Source organism: Scomber scombrus, chromosome 13, assembly GCF_963691925.1.
Source record: "Scomber scombrus chromosome 13, fScoSco1.1, whole genome shotgun sequence".
NCBI lineage: Eukaryota > Metazoa > Chordata > Actinopteri > Scombriformes > Scombridae > Scomber > Scomber scombrus.
In genome coordinates this window covers 9604607-9621678 of record NC_084982.1, presented here as the reverse complement: position 1 = coordinate 9621678, position 17072 = coordinate 9604607, and the positions used below count along the sequence as shown (strand labels likewise).

At 40.0% G+C, this 17072-nt stretch overlaps 1 protein-coding gene across 1 annotated transcript; it reads right to left on the bottom strand.

Moving 5' to 3' along the window:
* Window positions 1–1965: 1965 nt before the first annotated feature.
* Window positions 1966–16174, bottom strand: katnal1 (katanin p60 subunit A-like 1). Its single transcript, XM_062431593.1, has 11 exons — window positions 16103–16174; window positions 15368–15541; window positions 14190–14350; window positions 12888–13056; window positions 11856–11983; window positions 11648–11753; window positions 7568–7726; window positions 7323–7449; window positions 7044–7178; window positions 6659–6785; window positions 1966–5154 (listed from the first exon to the last, which is right to left on the bottom strand). Exons 1-11 carry the CDS (start codon window positions 16106–16108, stop codon window positions 4956–4958), a joined length of 1491 nt encoding a protein of 496 aa, XP_062287577.1. The 5' UTR covers window positions 16109–16174; the 3' UTR covers window positions 1966–4955.
* Between the last annotated feature and the right edge of the window lie 898 nt (window positions 16175–17072).

Genomic DNA, 17072 nt, shown 5'->3' with positions numbered 1-17072 from the left:
ACATCTACATCTGTATCCATTAATGCCAATAGTCTGTAACCTATATAGAATTTGAGGAGTTTATCTATCATATGTTACTTTTCTTCTGCTGTACCATGCTTTGGAAAAATATTCAGAAAATGCAAAAACATTATTAAAAAAGTATTCAGTTAAAGCTCCATTCTCAACACCCATCAAATCTAAACCAGGGATGGTAACTTATTTAAACAATATTTGTTGTAAATCATGATATAAAAGAACAGTACATAATGAAATTAATTTTGTTCTCCATCTCATTTAGCTCACAATATTCACAAATTCTTTCATCTTCAGTCACACTTTTAATATGTACTGGTAATACACCACATCTTAACTGTGCACACTGTGTGATCTCTGACTACAGAAATTAAAATCATATTTAGAAATGAAATTATATTGAACATATTTTCCCTTTTTTTTATTTTAAACTTTCTTAAATAAATAATAAGTTCTGAATTTTGGCCTATGCCAGATTCTTCTGCTTGTGTATCTTGTGTGTGTTTAGCCTGGGCTTGATATTTAAGCTCTTCCACCTCCACATTTGCTTGTTGGAAATAATTTTCAAATTCACACTGTTTGAGTGAATCAAATAATTTGGATGCCCATTCACCTTCGACAGACGATACAATATTTAACTACCCACCCTGTTACTTATATTTATCTGCAAACTCAAGACCACATAAGCACAGACAAATAGTAAAACAATGACATAGCTACAACTCCAGATTATTAAAGCATGTTTGATTGTCCATTAACTACTGGTTTATAGATGTCGTGACTTCTGGGTATGTGCTGCCTAGAGGTACTTATTATTCTATGTGGTATTTTACATTCCCCTCTGCTAGTAGCTCTGGTAGATGAGTTTTGATATTGTTTAATGCATTTCATTGAGTAGTGGAGCAGAATATTTATATTTTAGTAAATACTTCCATTTTTGTATATTCTTAGTCACTTTAGAAGTCAAAACATTTCAGGCTAAAAGACTACTACGTAACACTATTTAAGGGTTAATCGTTGAAGCAGTTTTCAAGCACAAATGCCAAACGTTCGGTATTTCAAGTTTCTTAATTGTGTAGATATTCTGCTAGTCCATGTCCCTGTTTCAGAGAGTAAGATAAAAAACTATGTCAATGTGGATCAAAGAGCTTCAGGAAATTGCGATGGACATTTTTCACTCTTTTCTTGCATTTTACAGAGCAATGACTAATCGATTGATTGAGCAAATAATCATCAGATAAATTAATAATAGCAACAATCACTAGGAATCCTAATATGAGTCATGACTTGTCAATATTCATAATGGAAAAAGTCAGATCCCATTCATTCATTCATTCATTATACAGTGGTAGTTTAAATCTGCAAGTATTCTTTCAATACACTTATCAATTTATGAAAGATTGAATTAAAGATTACATTTTTTGACCATACATGTTTCACCAGCTGCACTTTCAGAAAGGTGTGATCTTTCCACGCCATCCAGAAGGACTGTCTTTTATTCATGAGGATGAAAAGATATTCAAACGAGCTCACGCTGAGCCAAAACCCTCCTGACTACTAAAGGTCAAGTTCATGTGAGGACTTTTTCTTTTTTGTTTTTAAAGTTGTGTAACTTTGTACAAAGTCTTAGTCATTTCAAACAGAGGAACAGGGGCTTCTTTTGGATCATTTTGCCTTTTGTGTCCCTTTTCTTCCCTTTCCATTGCAGGAAATGCTAATGCTGAGAATATATACACTACATATGTGAGTGCAGTGGGATCAATAATGGACATCACATGATCCGGTATGCTTCAAAACACTGCCTCCTCTCTGGTCTCAAACATCCACACACAGCATCACTCGCGGTACGTTTTCTCCTTTCTTCTATGTAATCTATCATCCACACTCCAGACATCCTGAACACAGTGACAGGACAAATATCAGAATGAAAATCGAATGCTTTATTGTGTTCAGACGAACCGACTCTCACATCCCTTGAGCCCCCTCAGCAGTAGACGCAATACATTCAAACAGGAAAAAAGGCTGTGTTACTATGAGCCTGTTGCTGTGCTACAAAGATATGTTGAAATGCTTTGCGCTTAAGGTTTCATCACACGATGAAGGAAATTCAAGGTTTATGCAGATACTGATTTCAGAGTGGGTGTGTTACTGTATATTATGAGGAAGAATCAGAGAGGTTTTAGGGAATGTTTTGCTTTCAAAACAGTTAAAATGATAATTTTCTGGTCACCAGTCTGTTATAACAGCCTTACAACACAACACAGTGCAATTCTTGCAAGCTTGGGGGACACAAAGATTCATCAACGGAGTAGTGAATGTTTAGAGAAACAGCATGTACAAAAATGTCAAATGTAGGCCAATGTAAAGATGACTATGACCATAAAATATCAAGTGTTTCAGTGTTACAGAAAAGACAAAAGAAAAACAATAATGTAAACTAAGACGTAGTGCAAATTCTTTACAATCACCTTCATGAGAAGTAAAGGGAGCACGGCCTATTTTGTCTTAAAAATGCTGCTTCATAGTGAGTTAAGTCAGTGTCGTGTTTTCAATCAATGAAGCACTGTGGGATGTTTCTTATGCACACATCAATAATCAGTTGCACAGTGGTTGGCATGTGAACTGAACAGAGCTCTCTAATTTTATTCATTTTAGTGAATGTTAAAAAACATCCTGCTTGTAAAATCTCTGATGGACTATGAACATGAGGCAGGTCTTTAGAAAGCCACAACAGAATTCTGCAAGTCAGCTTACGTCATAGCTGACATCACAGGTTTAATATTTCAATAGCGTGACAAAACAATCCAAAGTCAAGGTCCACCGACTAGCTTTTTGCGAGGCTTTCCACTGTATCGCACGGTATTCATCGGCAGACGGAGCTTGCTTGGTTGTCATGGAGATGGATGGGATGAAATGTAAGCCCGGTAGATGTATTGTCATCCATAGCACCTTCAGGATTTCTTGTTTGTGCTGGATTAGCAAGTGAAGCATGAGTATTCGTTCCAAGTTCACACGCCAACAGATCCATCTCCATGACAACCAAGCGAACTCAATCTCTTGATGGCTGACAGCTCCAAGGAAAAGCTGAGTCAACCGACTACTTCCAAGAATTAATTTCCATACTCAGTATTTCAGCTAATTCGGTTGAGCTTTAATATGAACTGTGATTAAAAAGATTTCAGTACAGGAACTATAATGCACTTAACAAAACTTACTGGGAAACTGTGACACACACTGAGTGGAGCTTTTAGTAGTTCATTATTTCCCTTATATGTGCTGCCTTGAGAGCTTGAGGCAGTGTAAGATGTATGGGAAAACACTGAGAAATACAGGTAAAAACAAACATCCACAAGGTATGGACTGAGTCAGTGCACTAATCTTATTACTTACTGTCTCCATCCTAAGGAAGACTTTAAATGATCTGAATACAGAAGAGTGATGAAATTCAGGACAAGCTGTCTGAATTGACTTTAGATCCACTGAGCTATTGACTCAGCTTAGAGTGATTTAATGTAAAAGACCTCATAAAATACAGGGACCATTGTGTCCTCTAATTGAAAAAAATCAATAGGTCGAGTGGTCGCGCTTTTTTAAACTCGACTCTTTGTCTCAACACAACTAAAACTTAAAACAAATATTAAAACCGATGAATAATACATACACAAACACATAATCAGACACTAAATAACAGACATCATGGTTTTTCAAGTGTGTTCAGTCAGTAGTAAGTATGAGGGCTCCACGGGGAAATACATTAAAAGTGCTAAAACATACAGTTATTTAAGACGAAGGGCCTCATGCAAGAACAATTCACACTCATTCTTTAGTGGTATGTAAGAGTAGAGATTATTGCAGCTACCCATTTTCTCGTACTTCGGTATGAACAAAATTCATCTGTAGTGTGACCACTTGTAACTAATAACTGAAATTAACTTTTTTTTTTTTTTTAAATGTCATATTCTGTTCACTGCATCATTGTTGTGGCTTACAGTCTTTATGCAGGTCGCTACCCAGGTGAGTGTCCTTTGATGCACCCGACAGAGTATCATAACCTGCAAATCTGTCATCCATCTCCATGACTGTCATGTAAGTCAGGTTTTAGCATCTCGCTTCATGTCAAACTATTCCATCTTTGTTTCTGTCACCGCACAGCACTGCTCGATGACATGAGTATCAAATGTGTTTGGCAGCTGTAATAATATTTTGGAATTGTTTGGGGTCCTATAGAACAACTACTGATGCAACTAAGTTTGTTATTATTTCCGACAGCGGGATTTAAAACTCTGTGGTGTGAAGCAATTACTCTGTTGGCATTTTTTAAGTGAAACTTGCCCCCAAAATATCTCAGTTTATGGGTGTCGATTAGGCTGAAGATCAAATCTCATGTACGCTCAATTACTTGTAAACAGCTGGTGGTCATTAAGTTGAAATGAGCAATTTACAAAACTGTGCAGTTTGGTGAATCTGACTAGGAACACTCGTATGAGCAAAACTCACAGGAAGAGAAAAACATTTATGATAAGAATACGTTCTTGCATGAGGCCCAATATGTAAGTAAAACTAGTATGCATTCCCTGGCCTATTTATGTGTGTTAGGCTACTTTTTACATTAAAAGTTCCCCGTGTGAGAGAAGTTCACCCCATTCTTCCTCAAGTCACTCAGCAGCTGGATCTGGTCTTTACACAGATAATCAAGTCAAAGCAACAAAGGAAGGGAATGTGAACGGGAAGGAGTGAAGTCTTCATAATGCTCAATCAAAGGCACCGGTCTCCTGATGTGAACTTGAGTCCCTGTATTACCTGCATACCTGATGTGCCGCCTGGTTCACCCACAGCTCTGTGACATGCACCACATTCCTCTTCAAGGCTTTCATCATTGTCAAAACTGCGAGTGCTTCTTTAAAAGTTCTGGTCCCTCTGAGTTTAAATGGTATCTGTCTCTATACTGACCCAAACTCAGCCATCCAGGAGTCGTATTTTTCCAGGTCGGCAGCAGACACAGACTTGGAGATCTTTTTGAGCGTGAGGGTGAAGTCCTCCATCGTCACTGGCATCTGCAGCTCGTCTTTGGACAGAGCTCGGATCTCCTCGGGGCTCAGGCCTTGGATACGACGACGCATGGCCATCATGGATGCATCCCTGATGTAAAGACAGAAACAGAGATAGACAAGGGGGAGAAAATGTGTTACTTATCTCCATAGCATTCAAATATACTTCACATTGTATTTAAACTGTTTTGAATTCTGTATTCAAAGTGTTTCTCTCATGTCAAAAAGGATGGCGTCTTAGTTGTGATCACTAAGCCGCAAATGACTGAAGTACTGCAGGCTAGAGGCTGTGTGTGGGTGCTGCTCACACACATCCAAGGTTAACAAAACAATGCAAGCTGCAAAAGAGCAACATAACATACCTGCCATGCCCACACCAAGGCCAGGACGACTAAGACTGACTGAAATTGCGATTCGAAACAATGTTCATGCTTCAGCACATATTCTTCAGATGATCAGACTTTATAATAATCACTGTTGCCATCTGTTTTTGTATTGTGGATCTGAATGTGTATCAATAACTATTCTACTTCACTATTTTAAAGACCTATCTGAATCTGTGTTTGTGTATCCCAAGAGTGTATGACAGCCAAGTCACCAAAACAATCCTGACTGTGTTTGGAGAAACAGGAACAGTATTGATGAGAACACTCTGTTAGTTTCAAGGAAGAAAAACATTCAAGAACAACAACAGTCAGTCAATGAGAGATGAAGAAAAGCTTCTTCATGAAGAGTATGTTCTGATGATCTAACCAATCAGTAATCATTTACATGCAGGCAGGTGCAGACATTTTTTATTTGATTTTAGGTTAAAACAAGTCATCCCTTTGACTCTCTTCTGGTCTGAATCTGTGTGGATTTAATAAAGTAATACTTTATAAAGAACATGGCTTTTAGTGCAGGACGTTCACAGAAAACACAAAAACATGACAATAAATCATCTCATGGCCACTTCTTACTCACAATGTCTACCCTCATCTGTGAAAGAGAGAAATCATAATGTTTTTATTTTCTGTCATACAGCAGGTCCCAGAAAAAGCATTTTACTACTGATCAGATGACTGTCCTTACACAGGCCGGTGATGCCTGTAGGCTCCACATTGTTAATGAAACAGATACACTGCCAAATGCAAATACTCAAAAACACAATCTGTGGCTCACACATTCACAAAACACAAACTGTCTATGGTTGCTCTGATCATTTCAACATGATTTAAATGGCTGTTACTCACCTTCTGCAGCTATATGTATTCAAACTAAAATACAATTGGTATATAAGGTCTATAAGGTCTATAGTCAGACTTCATTTATTTACATTGCATGTACTGCATATACCAGGCTGTAGTATTTCCACTTATGATGTACACAGCTCAGCAGCAGTGATGTGAGCAAAAGCTGGCAGCATGATCAGAAAAAATACAAAAAAGATATGATAGCATTATCTAGAGGGCAGATGTATTTACAAGTGAACAACATCCAGGTAAGGAAAAGCAAACACATACTTATATTTAAAGAGTTCAATTCAGACCAGTCACTAGGGCTGAGACATTCCAGCTCAGATTTTTTGCCTCTCTGCACATATGACACGCACACACCTGCAGACGTTGGTGATGTCCGCTCCTGAGTAGCCCTCAATCTTCTCAGCGATGAGGTCCAGGTCCACGTCAGCAGCCACATCCACCTCCCTCAGGTTGATTTTTAGAAGCTCTACACGACCCTCAGCTACACACACACATACACACACACAAAAACAGCATTCAGCAGATGTTAGGATGACTAATCTAATCATCAGTTTAAGATGAATGGGTATAAATACATTAAGTGAATCAAATGCTATTGACTCCGTAAATCAACAATCAATATGAATTAATTTAGCTTAGGTTAAGTGTTTCGAGTTGATGTGTGCAGCATCTGTCAGACCACTACAGAGACTGTGGCTCAGTGGTTTGTTGTGCTGTCAGTTTGTGGGTGGGAGGTCACCTGTCGGCAGGGGGATGTAGATTCGCTTCTCCAGCCGTCGTCGTAACGCCTCGTCAATGTCCCAGGGGAAGTTGGTGGCAGCGAGGACCATCACCATCTTAGAAGGATCATCATTGTCCATGGCTCCCCCGACACCTGCTCGCAAAACACACACAAAATAAAATAAGAACAAGCATATTACAAATCAATGTGAAATTTCATCTTGGAATCTGTAATCACTTTCATACCGACTACTCTATTAGCATCCCTGTCACCTCCTCACTCCTGTGTACCACTTACCGTCCATCTGAACCAGAAGTTCTGATTTGACCCTGCGGCTTGCCTCATGTTCATCAGATGTTCCTCTTCTGCCACAGATGGAATCAATCTCATCTATGAAGATGGTTGTTGGTGCATAGAACCGGGCCTAATAAGACAAAAACTGTGGTTTCACTTGTTCTCTGGCTTGTGTCAATATATACAGATTTTCACTTTGGCATTGTGAGGTTTTGCTAAACAGGCCACATACATGTACGTACTCTTACCATTTCAAACAGCAGACGGACAAGTTTTTCAGACTCGCCCCTATATTTGGAGGTAAGGGTGGAGGAGGACACATTGAAGAAAGTAGTCCCACATTCTGTAGCCACAGCTTTGGCTAACATGGTCTTCCCTGTCCCTGGAGGGCCGACCATTAACACACCCTGAGACAAAATAATACACACTTCAGACACATGCACACACATACACACACAGATGAAGACTAGCACTGACTAGAAACGCAGAGGCTATGAGAACCAGATATACATAATACTGGCATAAATGTCAAACTATCTGCTGCTGCTATCAGACAACTATGTATTTACTTCAGCACCCTGGCAGAATAGGCAAACACATCTGCTGTAGAAGTGTCTTTGGGAGAAGGGTGAGAGGTGCGAAGAGGCTGAGTGGATCATAAATTGAACTCACCACAGAAGTCCACACCTTGTTATTGGCCTGCTTTTCACACTGATAGCGAACATTAAAGTATCAGAGCCTGTGCACCATTGGACTTTAAGAGCCCTTTCAATAGACAAAGTATCGTGATTTACATCAAAATCATTGAATTCCTTTGACCTCTCTTCTTCTGGGACTGAGGCCAAAAGCTTACCAATTACTTTGTACACTTGGTTAAATGAAACCCTCTAGTGGCACATACGGCAGTTAATTCCTTAACCATGGCAACAGCCTCAGGCTCTGCTGCCACAGCCATCAAACAGTCATCGACAATTTTTTAATAGTCTACCGTGTTTGGAAATGACTTGCTTTGGTTGTCCTCTGCCATCCTCCTTAATCCAAATGTTGCACAGCTGGGTGAGGACATGCCACCAAACAGATATACAACTATCTTGTACTCTTCAAGGCTTTCTGTTAGATCTCCCTGAGGCCACCAGAAATAAGGAAAAGATTGGTATCTTCATCTGCAACCCTAACGTGGTGAAACATTGCCTCAGTGTCAGCTGTCATTGCAAATTGGTCATGCCGGGAACATGTGAGCACTACTACAAGGCAGTTCGCTGGGTCGGGGACCCTGCAGCAGTATGTATTTGGTGACGCGCCTTGAAATGGGTTTGCACAGTCAAACACCACACGCACCTTCTTCTTGCAAGGATGGTACACCCCATGGGGAGGGATATACCAAACCTACCATCCTGCCAGTCACATTGAAGATCAGATACATTCACTGCATAGCCTTTCTTTATTATGTCACTGATGAAGGCCTTGTGCTCCTCGTGGACCTCTGGTGAATTTCCTCCTGAGATTAAGTGCACATTGTTCCGCCAGTCTTTTGTTATCTGGCATTGTGACAGACTCCCCATTAACAGAAAGGTAGGCGTAGGTGTAGTAGGGACCATTGATGTTACACACTGAGCGATTCACCTTGTTCGTGAAGTGGCTGTCCTCATGAGACATTTCCAACTTGTCATTACAGCTCCTTTCTTGTAAGGCTGTACCGTTATCTTGTTAATCCCTCTGTGTCCTGTAGTGAGATTCTGTTGACAGTAACTCTTTGTTGCACATCTGTCTCTGATCAGGCATCTTTTGGTTCTCTGAGGGGGCTGTTTAATACTCAGCCAAGAGTGCTTCACAGCATATGGTCGACTGTCCTGGCTGTTTATCACTTTCCAGGGCTCCACAGCTCTGTATGCGTTGTTCCCCATCAACAGTCCCTCATCAGTACTGACGTACAGCAGTTTAACATCTTGCCAGTTATCAAACTCTTTCTGCAGAGGAATGTTTGTTTTTCTCTCCTATAAGTCTTTCTGTGTGAACACTTTTGGCAGATCAATAAAAGTGCACTCCTCTAAACCACTCACTTTCAAGTCAACAAGAGAGTGTCGACAAATCCTCTTTAATTCATGGTAGACAGAAAGATTTTTGTTTTACTGCCTGTTAGATTTCGTTGTCTGGCTAAATCTTCTGTACAAAACCAGAGCTTCCTAGGCAAGTCTCAATAAATTTTGGACTTTTCTTTGACTTGACTGGAACAGGTACTATGGTGAGGATGCTCTCACCATCTCTGGCCCCTGTATGTGTACAGTTTCCCTTGTGGACCAAAGCAAGAGCACTGGACAAGTCCTTGCTGAGATGTCCTTTGCCCAGACAGCTGAAACAAAACCCTGACTTCCTCAAAAACTCCACTCTGTCCTTGTGAGGTTCGTCTCTGTTAAACCCCTGTATATCAGCTTTCAAATACAATCAGAGCACTGTAAGCTGTCCACCAGAGGAGCAGCAATTAGGTTTATTTATAGGAATGAACTGCTGCAAACTCTGTGAGTCACTGATATCCATCTGAGACGAAAATGTAAGAATGCACAGCATTTAGGTCCACAGGGCTGATAAACAGAGACAGCAGAAATTACTACATCTACCCCAACGTGACTGAAATTTTACAGATCTGATTTACACTCATGTAAATATGAAATATAAATGTATATCACTGCATTTCTTTATATAATTGCTAAATCTACTTTTGTACCTGAGTGTGTGTGTGTCTACAGCATACACATAGAAAGTAAATGCTTAAAAAAGCTTATTCTTGATTTTTCAGATCACTTTTTCATCATAGTAATGGGGAGTTTACTGTAATTAGTCCTGACATCAACAGTTCTAATATAAATAATTAAAATAAGCTATTCCGGCTGTGTTGGAGACTAAAAGCTATTGATGATGACCTGTTGCCATTTTCTTGATACAACTGAAGTTACTTGGTTGCTGATGTTGTGATCACTGCCAGTCATTATTACAGTGCCGCAGTGCTAGTTCATTGCCGATTCCTGGAAGCTTGACAGGGAGCTAAAGCAAAAAAAGCAATACTGATTTGTGTGTGTTTAATGTAAATGTCGATGCTGTACTTAATGAGAAGGAATATGCGGACAAAAATGAACATTCTGCATCATCATCACCAAATGTGCACAAGATGCAATCTGATATGAAAATATATGAGGTTGGTATTATTGAGCTAACCATGCATGTAAATTAACTGCCTTCAGCAAAACTGTTTGTCCCCTGCTAGCACATTAAGTTTCAGTTTACTTTCTCGCTTTCCTCGTTCACCACCTGCATCCATCTTGTTGTGTGATCAGTTACATACATTTTGTTTAAATGTCAATAACGTTAAACAAAAAGAACTACGCTGAATCAAATCCCCTTTTATAAACATTAAGGCCATCACTATCAATGCCGCTCTGATGTCGGACATTTCTGCATCTGGTATGAGTCTGTTGCTATGGAGACAGCCATGGCCATGAGAGAATCTTGGACATGGACATAACATTTTTATAGAATTTTAGTCCCTTCTGGCTCCATAATCCATATATGCTAACATGTCTTATTCCCTGCAGGATGGCGCACACATATTTTCAATAGATGCTGGTGGAATTCAACAAAATCTCAGCAAGAGCAGGTGGGAGAGAGAGGACACGTGAGCAGAACTGTACAGACCTCAAAATGTCACCTGTAATGAAAAAATGATACCATTCTACCATGTGCCACAAAAAACCTCTCCTTTTCATATAACTCATATGAACCCTTCAGTTTATCCCATTTTTGGTTATCTGGAAAAAGCCCCTGAATCTACATAAAGTGAGTAAATAGTTCAATTATTTATGTGCACATCAGACAAATGAAAAGCACTGTTGCTGATGTAGAAACTGAGTAAGGATTGACCCTCACATGGTGGGCCTGAGGGGAAGAGGCCTCACATGATGAAGTTCACCCTGGTACAAAAGGAAAATAAACTCTGACTGGTCATTCAGCAGAGTCATACTGACACAGAGTCATATTGCTGAGCAAGTCCTTAAACTCCTTAAACTAAAAGATGTTGATGATACAAACAAGCATTCACGTTAAAGTTGTGTTTATATTTGAGCAGAGCATAAACCGGCTTGCACCAGCTCCTGTATGTTAAAAGGCCAGCAGCTAAGCAGATTCAAAATGACTTGTAACAATCTAAGCTGCTCGCTGCTGAAAACCTTTCTCTACTGATTTCTCAGTAGTTTAAAAAACAATAACACACTAGCAAAATATTCTGCCCAAAGTGTGTATGGAAGCACATTTGTGTGCATGTATGTGTACACGTGTACCTTCCAGGGGCGACGAATGCCTTTGAAGAAGTCAGGCATCCACATCGGCAACACCACTGCTTCTCTCAGCAGCTTCTTAGCGTCTTCCAGATCAGCAATGTCATCCCTACAGGTCGCCCGGAGAATTCAGTCAGCAGTGCAATGGAAAAAACAGCCCTGGTAGCAAAATATATAAAGCAGTAGTAGCAGTCCATGTATGCTTTCATACCAGTGTATGTTAGGGTTACGGGACACAATATCTCTCTCCAATGAGTCCACCAGGTCACTGTCATATCCCGTGCCGTCAAACTTCTTCTGCTCTACATCCCCGGGTGTATCTCCAACCCCTTTCTTTCCCTGATGAAGCAAAAAGGATGAAAGCAGATTAATAAAGGTTTTGACAAGAGCCACAGAGCAGTCGAGAGCACAGAGTTGTCACATATCACTAATATTAATTCACACAAAATAATTGCATGTGGTTAGAACACCAGGAATTGATCGACTTAATAGTTATGGACCTTTCTAGGGCTGTGCGATATAACGTTATATATTGTGTGACAAGAGAAAAACATCTAGTTTCGTATTTTGCTCTATCGTTTATTTTGTTGCTCGTCTTCTTGGCCTTTTACCACAAAGTTTTTATTGCACTTCCAGTAATGTAACCAGTTCAATTCTCAACTCTCCACTGTTGCCTGTCTCTTTGCTGCTGCACAGTGAGGACTCAGCTCCACCCACGCTGAGAAAGAGCAGAGAAGCAGCAAGAAGTCAACTATAAATGACTGCAATACTATAAATGACTGTCTTTATTTATGTTATTTCCAAATCTATGTGCACTCGTTTCATTTCAGCTCAGTGTTAAGAGACTCTGCTGTGTTTTTGCGTGTTTGCCGGTCACGCTATTCTCCTGTGCTCTATATGGTTCGCTGCAGGTGGAGCTGAGCCCTCCGTGTGTGTGCTGTACACACACAGGGGAGACGGTGAACCAAGTGAAGTACTCAAGTTGACGACAGCTCCATTCGTTATGTTACTGTAAGTGCAATAAAAGCTTCTGGAGTAAAAAACCCAAGCACAGTAATTTAATAGGCACAAAGGATGCACAGCAACGGGGGCAAACGGACCAACTATTTATTAATTGAATTAAAATGCACCATATCGGGATAGGTTTTGTTACCAGGATATGAGCTTTTGGTGATATCGCCCAGCCCTAGAGTTTGCCAACCTATCTGTGAAACCCATCACCAATCAACGGCTATTATCAGACCTTGTCGTCTTTGGCTTTTGTGCCTCGGGCATCTCTGAAACCCGGCCGGTCTGGTTTAGGGTTAGCCTGACCACGCCCACCTGACCCTGCCCCTCGATGCTGCAGACCAGGGGACTCCTTCCTCTGCTGCTTCACTGCACTGTTGGGACGCTTCACTGCAATGGGATTCCTACAGAGACACACACACACACACACACACACACACACACACACACACACACACACACACACACACACACACACACACACACACACACACACACACACACACACACACACACACACACACACACACACACACACACACACACACACACACACACAGGAATAAACCTATACCCGCTGGTGACAGTAGGACCCACCTGCAGCCAAAAACATCAAAGCAACTCGCAATGAGGAAATGATTAATTCAGTGGTAATAACTAATAACACGGTTCTGTGTTTTATTCAAATCAAACCAGCTCTGTCAGTTCTCTGTTGAGGTATGGCTGGGCAAAAAAAAAAGAGAAAAGAAATCCATCATGGCTAGTGACACTGCACTGCAAGAGATGTAACTGATTATGCAAAATATGTCTCTGTAATTCAAAGTGCTTCCTTATAGCGCTATTTTGTTCCCTTAGACTTTCTGGGTAATATTAATTGCAATACTGGCCGTTTCTGCCATAACTGTCCTTCAGAAAGCAGAGAAGCACCCTTGATCACAGTGGAACCCTGAGCAGGTGTCTGAAATGAGGAATCCACACTGAGAGATGAATAAACACCCACACGCTGGAGGCTTGTTCGCGGTTCTTTTATTCCGCATAGCATAAATTAAAAGCTGGGAACGAGGCAGCGGTGGACTGGTATCTTTTCAGCTCTCAGCACATATTATCATGCAGAATTTATGGATGGTTTCCATAACAATGGCTTTTTGGAAATTGTTGAAATGAAGAATCACCAATCAAAAATCGAATAGACTAACTGTTGAGCCTGGGTTTGAATATGTGTGACATAATACAAAATGATAATGTCAATATGAGTAAAACCTTAAGATCTTCATCTTTCATTTCACCAAAATTTACTAGGATTAACGGCTCGTAAAACATTGGAATTGTTGGAGCTCAGCTTCTAAGCATGCATTATAGATATACCAATAGAGTTCAATAAAAAGATTTCTGAGTCAGTCTCTTCAAAACTATAGTGACATTTTAAAATACACCAAATAAATGTCAGCTAGCACAATCTGAAAAAAGCTGAATTAAGTTTTATTTCATTGTGGTGAACCCTGCATGGAGCTCACAGCAGACAGAAACACACACTTACCTGTGTTCTGCAGGGGTAGGTGGCGGCCAAACTGATGGGTCCTCAGATCTCTCCTCTGATTGAGGAGCAAGGATGTCAAGTGGCTTCTCTGATTTAAAGCTCTCCAGTGTTCCCATGATACATTTAACCTGCTCATACTCCTCAGTCAGTTCCTTGCTGACCTAATCACACACAGAAGAAGATACATGTATCTGCACGGCATCACAGAGCATCCAACTGAAAATACAGCAGGTGAATGTTGTTTTCTGTGGTAAAACAAGTACAATAAAGCTTTAATATCCCAGAGGGGCAATATAAGGGGCATAAAAAAAATTGTATCGCAATAATAAACATAGATACACCGGTCAATGCAAACATCACTACTGTCATTGTTACTTATCACCAAAACCATCTAGAGAAGGCATCAGGAAAATGATGAATAAAGGTGGACCACTGTTGCATCCACAGCTCGTAACAGTCCAAATAACATTTTGTTGAAAAGCCAATAACTGATGGAATAAAATACCCCATAGACCTGTTAGGGCCACCTCTGTGGACATAAAAACCTCCTGCAGGACCCTGACTGCATACAAGTGGAAAGCTCACTTTAAGTCCCTCAAAAACATGTTTTTCCTCGAGTTTGACACTAAAAGACTGTTTTCACATTAATCTGCTGAAAATGTAAAGTTTCTCTGTAATCATTATTTAAGTGGTGGGCCTGATTTGTGACATCACAACTTATTTGGTCCAATATTCAACTTACACAAGTGTGATATTAAAACCTGAAGCCTACGGTGCACATACACTAGCAAAAGACTTTACAGTGGTAAAGTTTTGTGGAAAAACTATATCAGGCACACATTATTGTTCCAAGCAGTGTATCTTTATGTAAGTACATGTCTGGAAGGGATATTTCAATTTACACCAGTGAATTTATGGTCTGCAATTGCTATTTTAGGTTTTATTTTGCAGACTGATATTCCCAAACCAACATATAAAAGCAAATGACTCAATGAGTGATATATGTCAAGTAATCTCGGGGTTCCTCATGAAAGATAACTTTTGTTTTGCCCTTTTTATAAATAAAAATCAGTGTTGGCACCACCAGAACACTTTACAAGTATATGTACTGCTGAATCACAAGCCACAGGCATCGATTGACTAATTCTGAATGGCTTAATGGGATTTGAGGAACTCACCTGTTGCCATTTGACTTTGAGTGCAGGGTCTCTGAGGGTCTGACAGTGCTTGTGGATCTGTTGAATTACGCCCTGGTAGTACACAATTGAGGAGTCGTAGTTCCCCAGTAAAGCATACTCACGGCCCTTCTTGGCGTTGTCACATATCTCTGCCAAATTCATGCTGAATAACAGCTAAACAGTGAGAGGGGAGAGAAAACCAATCAAGTAACGACATTGACTGAATAGTGAAACGATGAATAGCTGGCAGGTGTTTTGCCGCGTTTTAAAACGAATCAACCCCACATTTATCGCGGAGTCCTTATTAAAGCTTCTATTCGTTACAAGATGATGGTGCAGCTTCATTCAAGTCAGTTACCAATCAGATATAATGAAGCTGCTACACCCGGCGAAGCAGGCTGGTTAAGCTAGCTCATGTCAGTGACTGTGATTTTAAATGAACGTGTTTACCGCAGACAGTTAACGCTACACCTGCCGATTACATCAAAACCTTTGGCGCATTCAAATGAGCTTCTCTCCTTGACTGCAAACCGTCTAATCTTTCCGATGTTAGCTTTTGCTAGCTTGCCTCTAGGCCACAGACAGTAAACAGCACGATTCGTGTGGCAATAAATAATGAAAACGCCTCCAATTAATCCTTCCAGCATGTGTAAATATTGAAGTATTGAAGTAACAAACGCTCGGACTATATAATATCCTTTACCTTTTTATCTTACATGGAAATAGTTTTCATACCTGCATGAAAAGCACTTGTGCACTGGTGCTGTTTTTTTTTAGTCAGAGGTTCAGTATTGAGCCGAGTGTTACCATGGCCGCGGAGACGCCGCGTGAAGAATACAGACGGCTTGGCCACTGTGCTGCATTCACGTACTAGATATAAACTGGTAAATATGACAACTCATAGAAGACAGCACAGATCGAGAAGGTCACAAGAAAAAAGCTTGAATCATGGGACAAGTCTCGCTATTTTTTTTGTGGTATGATTTCGTGTTAAAATTAAATGTATAATCTCTTGTTTATTATATAAATTAAGCAACGGCAGACAAAACGTAACTTCAAACAGAAAAGTAGCGAGTTTACACGGTTTCCTCAACCCAACATCCCGAGCTAACGTTATGCAATCGTCGGCCACTGGTCGGCGGTAAAACACATTAAAAATTTAAAATGTAAACCAACACGGATGAGATCAAAAAGTACATCATATTTGAGCATCTCCCTCATATACTATCCTATTATAGTACTTCCATGGCATCTTGATTAAGTCCAATTACACCTGAGGATGTTCGCATCTCCTAATGAGGACCATGTGGTCAAAGCTCCGGAGAAAGCTACTGAATGTACTCTGTGGTCAGACTTTTTTGTGAACATTAAACTATTCCAAAATAGGACACATAGAATGGAATAAATACAATTTAAAAAAAGAACAATAAAATAGGCATTATTTTATTCTTGATTATATGTATTTGTAAATTAGGTTACTTAGGTTATTATGAGTATTCATACTAAATGTTTCATTTGAAGCATGTAAGTTGCACAACATATATGATTTCAGCTAAGCAAAGTCATACTAGCATTAATAATTAACCTGCATATTTAGGAGCAAAAATGTCAACATGAGTTTTCATGTATGTTTGATTGCTAACTGGCTGTTCCTTTTTAATGTCAAAATGTGTCAATGAAACTGAAACCTTGAAGTGATTTCTGA